The sequence below is a fragment of the Emys orbicularis genome, chromosome 25 (genome assembly GCF_028017835.1).
Source record: "Emys orbicularis isolate rEmyOrb1 chromosome 25, rEmyOrb1.hap1, whole genome shotgun sequence".
NCBI lineage: Eukaryota > Metazoa > Chordata > Testudines > Emydidae > Emys > Emys orbicularis.
In genome coordinates, this window is record NC_088707.1 from 9,053,601 (window position 1) to 9,059,509 (window position 5,909).

The window sequence follows — 5,909 nt, forward strand, 5'->3', positions numbered from 1 at the left end:
AAAATGGAGATTTTTTTTAAAGAGAAGGCTCTGGGAAGGACCCCGTGGTGGGTAAGGAAAGGGACGTCTGTTCATCTTATTAATTCTTAGCCATGACTGTGGCCACCGCCTGTGCTAAGTTATCCAGCCAAACCTGTTGTACCAGGTGTGGATTTGAGAGATCATTATAACACCCCAAGCTAACCCTGTCCTGTGATTAGCCCGACTGGTTGTAGGCAAACCAGGAAGCTCCTGTCTGTATCTAGGCAGGTCTGGGCTGGAGCAGTGTTGCCCAATGAGGGGAGACACTGAAAGCTGCCACTAAGCTCAGTGAAAACGACTTGACTGGCCAGTTTGGCAGAGCTGTTTCTGGCCCTCTCCTTTCCTCTCCCTTCTAGTTCTTTAAAAGGAAATCCACCCCCAAGGGAATCCTAGCCCAGGCCTACGTCTACACTGCAATCAAGCCCCACGGCCCTGAGTCGCTGAGCCTGGAACAATGGACTCCGGCTTGTGGGGATGGGGCTCCACTGCTATTTTCAGCCCGGCAGCCCAAGCCCTGCGAGCCGGAGTCAACTGACCTGTGCTCTGGGTTGGTCTTTGCAGTGTAGACACAGTACCCAGCCTGCCTCCCTCTGGGTGTGTCTCCCTCGTGCCGTCGGGTTGCCACGCTGATCACTTTTCTCCTTGTTCTTGCAGTTTGAGATTTTGTCCCAGGAGCGTCCCTGGCCTCGCCTGGCATGGAGGACGGTCTCACCAGGCCTGCGAGCCCAGCAGGGCTCTCCTGGTACATGGCAGTCTCTCAGCTGTTAGGTTTGACTGTGATCGCCATGACCGGCGCCTGGATGGGCCAGTACCGGGGCGGTATTGCTTGGGAAAGCGTGCTGCAGTTCAACGTCCACCCTCTCTGCATGGTCATTGGCATGGTCTTCCTCCAAGGGGATGGTAAGCTGGGATCCTGATGTTGAATTGCTGAAGGGCTAAGAGCATTCAAAATGCTACCTGCCTCTCAGCCGGGCTCCTGAGTTGTGCTGGAAATGACCCCTTCACTGCCACGATCACACAGCTACCTCCAGCTGTTTGCTGGAAAGTCTCCGTGTGTCTGGTGCAGCCTTAATGGAGTGACTCCTGATTTCCATGTGAGTAATTGGCTTGGAATCATGACCTTAATGCCTTCCATTGCTCGGCTGCGGTTCAGCAGTATTAGGGCTTTGACGCGAAGAAGGTAACTCGGTCCAGGTAGCCAACCTGGCCAAGGACAAAGCTGTCCCCCGGTGTTAGCAATGGGGACTGGAGCTGGGGTAACAGGTGCACTGGCCCTGTGCACTGGGTTGCTTCAGTACGAGGTACTTACCGTTCTGCTCGGGTGCCGGAGTAGGATGCTACCAGATCCCCCCCACCCCAGTCTCTGGTGACAGTGCAGTGAACGGCAGCCTCCTGCGGGTGGTGAGATTCCCGCTCTCCGCGGAGCAGAGCTGACGTGACCCAAACCCGCGGCAGGCAGAGCGCTTAGCAGGGAGCTCGGCGTTATGCCCTGCTGCGTTTCGCACTAACGTAATTGTGCAGAGCCGGGGGCAGGAATCGTCTCCCAGACGGCCACTTGGGCAGAGAGCTGATTGCGGCTGTACAGAGCCGTGATGGGGAAAGGGCATCAGCAGGTGCCCCCAGACAGCCCCTGGGGCTTAAAGAAAAGATTAATTGTAGCAAATTAGATTTGGAAAAGGCAGTTGGGAGAACAAGCAAGTGCTTAACGCTCCCGTCAGCATGAGTCACCCTCTGCCTCCCTCCAGCGGCTCTGACGCATTCGTTTTAGTGCCGATTCTCCCCGTCCTCGGGGCCCCGGGACCCCACCTGGTCTGGGGAAGGTTCCCTTTGCTCTGGGCTGCAGAGCCGAGGAGGCTGTTCCCTGCCCACCCCCACTGCCTCTCACGCACGTTTCTCTCCCCCAGCTCTCCTGGTTTACCGGGTCTTCAGGAACGAGACCAAGCGCTCAGCCAAAATCCTCCACGGGCTCCTCCATGCCTTTGCGCTGCTCATCGCCCTTGTAGGTGAGTCTCGGCCGCCCCAGCGGAAAGGTGACCCGGAAGGACCCGCGTGGCCATCCCCATGCCCCTAAGGCCGCTGGGTTGGGTCAGCGGCATCCTGCCCAAGGAGGCTTTTCAATCCAGCCGCTTCTGTTACAAGGAAAAGATCATCCCAGGAAGGCTCCCAGAGCAGAGCCCTCTGCGGTTTGGGGCTCTGCTCCCCGTGCCGGGTTGGGTGGCAGGTCCAGGCTGGATCCCTGAGTGCGGTGTGGGTGCGAACGGGCTAACGAATGGGCCCCAGCCCTAACCGGCCGCCTCCTGCCATCCCTGCAGGGGTGATCGCCGTGTTCGATTACCACAGGAAGAAAGGCTTTGCAGACATGTACAGCCTGCACAGCTGGTGTGGAATAGCAGCCTTCAGCCTCTACTTCATCCAGGTGAGGAGGAGGAGGGTGCCCTTCGGGAGAGCTACGTCCTGCCTTGCAGTCAGACAGGCAGAGACCTCCAGTGGTTAGAGCAGGGGCTGGGGGTCAGGACTGCCGGGTTCGTTTTGAATCTCCAGTCTCTGTTCCTTGGCTGCAGGCAGGAGCTTGTGGCTGTGCCAGCGTCTGAGGAGGGCTTGGCTGGACTAGCCTACGATCACCAGTCCTGGGTTAGCCGGGCCAGGAGCTGATTTGCTCCGATTTCTGAGGCCTGTTGTAATAACACCAACTTCCCGAGGGAAGCCTGGGCTCTGCAGGGAAAGGGCCCTTCAGCCCCTCTGCACTTTCTCCTTCCCCTCCAGTGGCTCATGGGCTTCAGCTTCTTCCTGTTTCCTGGAGCATCCTTCTCGCTCCGCAGCAGATACAAACCACAGCACATCTTCTTCGGCGTCTTCCTCCTCGTTCTCTCCATCGCCACCTGCCTGCTGGGCATCAAGGAGCTGCTCCTCTTCAGTATCCAGTAAGTGATGGAAGCATCTGGGCTGCAATTCACAGCGTCCCCCGTGAGTTTAGAAACAAGACACCCTTGCCGCAGGCCGGCACCTCCCAGGGAAATGGAGTGAATGGGTCGGCCGGACCCAGATTTCAGTCCTATCACCGAACCTCCCTCAGTGTGAGGGCTCTCACCTCTCATAAACGTGGGGCTGGTTCAGGCCCTCAGTGGGCAAATCTGACTTTTCTCAAAGGCAATGGCCTCGGTGGCAAAAATAGCCGGAGGAATCCCTGGCCAGTGCTAGCAAAGCCTTTCCTGGCCAGCTGGGGGCTGAGCCACGGGCCCTAATGACTGGAGCTGCTGGAAATCTTTCACCTGGAACGTTTGCCATTAGAAAACGTAGATTGAAATGTTTTCCAGGCTTGTTTCTGAAGGGGAGAATGGACGTGGGTGTCCTTTCTCCAGGGCTAGTGCAAATTACACAACCCCCTTCTTGGCTTGATCCCTCAAGCATGTGTAGGCGGGGCGGTGTCCGCTGTCAGCGAACGCCAGGCCCCAAATGCACTTCAAAGCCCTTCCCACGGCAGGCAAGACCCTGTCCCTCTCCTCCCCCCAGCACCTCGAACACATGCAGATTTGGCTCCCTGTGGCTCTGCAGCTCACTCGCCCATGCTGCTGCTGTGACGGGGAGCATGACACCCCCCCCCCCCATGTTAGAACAGGCAGCAAAGTAGCTGGAGAGCATTTCTTGGGGCCATCTCCAATCAGACCCTTAGCATGTGTTCTTGCCTCTGGCCGTGGCCGCAGAGGAGAGGAAACACTCCCAGGGCCATAGGGGGCTGTGGGCCGCCCACTGCAGGCTCAGGAAGGTTGGGTGTCGTTTCCTGGGCGGTGGGTAGGAGAAGCATGGTACCGTGGTCTGGGTTGGACCCCAGGGAACCACATGTGCGGCAGGGCAGACGTTTTCCTCCTCTGGCGGAGGGAACCCTTGTACTCATCGCAGCCCCTCTCTGCTCCGGCAGGGCCACCTACAGCTCGTTCGTGCCTGAAGGGATCCTGGCCAACGTCCTGGGCCTGCTGCTGATCGTCTTTGGCCTGGTGATCGGCTACATCCTGACGCGGGACGAGTGGAAGCGGCCGCCCCTGGCTGAGGAGCTGGCCCTGTCCATGGATTTTAAAACCCTCACTAAAGGGGAGAGCCCCAGCAGCAGCCAGTGATGGCTCCCTGGCTGGGGAGCGCCCCCCAGAGGCAGGGCGGGGGTGGACTTTGTGGTCGTTGCTCACTCCTGCATGTACTAGCCCCTCCGGTGTCTGTTGCTGGTGTGTTGGTGTTGCTGTGACCTCTCTTCCACCTGCTGGTTGTTACGCATACGGCTGGCGCGAGGGGGGGGCATCTGCTTTGACCCCCTGTCTGCCGGGGAGCTGTGTGCCAATGCGGCAGCTCCCAGCCCCATCCTGGTAATAGGCATCATGTCGCTCTGGGACACTGGGTTGTGCCATGTTCTCCCACTGGCCCTTATGCCATCCATGGCCACTCCCCTGCCCCCAATCATGGGGGGTGGGCTTTGGATGGGCCAGGCTCAGGGGCACTCCCAGCTGGCTGAGTTGCTGGGCGGGGGTTGGATCCCTCGCCCCTCAAGCAGCGGGACGGCAGCACTTCCATTTCCCAGCCTGTCTGGCAAGTGAGCTCGAGGCCCACTGACACATCTAACTCAAGTGTGGACGAAGGTCAGGGCCTGGCTCGCTCCTTCAGTTGCCTGCACTGACTTCTTCTCCCTCCTCGAGTTCACTCAGAATGCCAAGCGGTGTGTCTAACACCGCGCCCCACGGCAGCCAAACCCAGGCCTCGAGGACCCTTGTTTTAAACCCGCCCTCACTTGCATGCAAAGCTTTGTGTGTCTCTCGGGCTAGGGTATTTTTAGTGAGCACTTGGTATTTGTGTAGCCCTAACCGGGCTGCAGCCCCCTGCTGGCAGCAGCACCTATCTCTGATCAGTCAGCGGGGGGGGCATGTACATGTGCTGCTGTCTGCCCCGGGTAAGATACCCCCCCCCGGCCCTTAAACCCAGCCTAAACATCAGTGTTTTTAGAAATCCTCATCCCTGGTGCCTCTCGTTCCTGACGGGGCCGCCCCAGCTCCATTCTGCTGAGATAAGGCGGCGCTTCAGCCAGCTGATGTTAAGCAGAGCAGAAATGCAGGGTTGGTAAGGTCTAGTGACTGGGAGGGCAGTGAATTTTTTTTAAAATTATGTTCAAATAAAGGCCTGGTTCCCCCCAGCTCTCGCTGCAGGGAGCACAGTCCCTGTCTGCACGAGTGACCCCTGGGCAGCTGCCAGTGGCTTTTCTTAACATCTAAAATGCAAAACTTTCCCATCTACCCCTTTGTTTGCTCCTCTCTGTAAGCAGCTGCAGGACTTCAGGTGTTGACAGGCAGTGCTGGTGCCTAGTGATACTGCAGCAAAGGCCTCGCCTCCCTGTGGGGTCTTTGCACTGATCACCTGTTAAATATTCCCTTCTTGCATGACTGAATCAGGGACTAGCCCCACTCTCCAATGCAGCTTTGTACGCAGAGCGTGGCAGCCCCTGGCTGAACGGTGCATGGGGTCGAGGTTAGCAGACTAACGCCCTGAGAGCCTTCTAGCCATGCTTTCCTCAACGGGTGGTCGAGCACCCCCTCTCCCCCCCCCGCTGACTGTTAATAGAGCACACCCAGCTCCCTGGGGGTCCAGGATGCTGTGTTGCGATAACAGCTGTACCCTGGCCAACTTGTTCGTAACACCATCGCTTCACTCTACAACACAGGTGTTCAACCTAAAGCATTTCAAATGGAGACATGGCCCCCTTAGCCATAGTTTGCAGCCCCCCAGGTGGCCACAGAGCACAGGTTGAAAACCACTCTTGTTTCAGGGGGTCTGCCAAGCGTGCTCGGCCTTAGGGCCCTGGGCAGAAAGCCAAAGTCATCTCGCACAGGAGTGAAAGAGAGAGTGTAGGGCCC

General features: G+C 58.1%; 1 protein-coding gene across 1 annotated transcript; it reads left to right on the forward strand.

Moving 5' to 3' along the window:
* Positions 1–704: 704 nt before the first annotated feature.
* LOC135894590 (transmembrane ascorbate-dependent reductase CYB561) lies at positions 705–4,133 on the forward strand. The gene is made up of 5 exons (XM_065422725.1): positions 705–921; positions 1,926–2,024; positions 2,334–2,437; positions 2,785–2,942; positions 3,938–4,133. Exons 1-5 carry the CDS (start codon positions 717–719, stop codon positions 4,131–4,133), a joined length of 762 nt encoding a protein of 253 aa, XP_065278797.1. The 5' UTR covers positions 705–716.
* Positions 4,134–5,909: the final 1,776 nt, after the last annotated feature.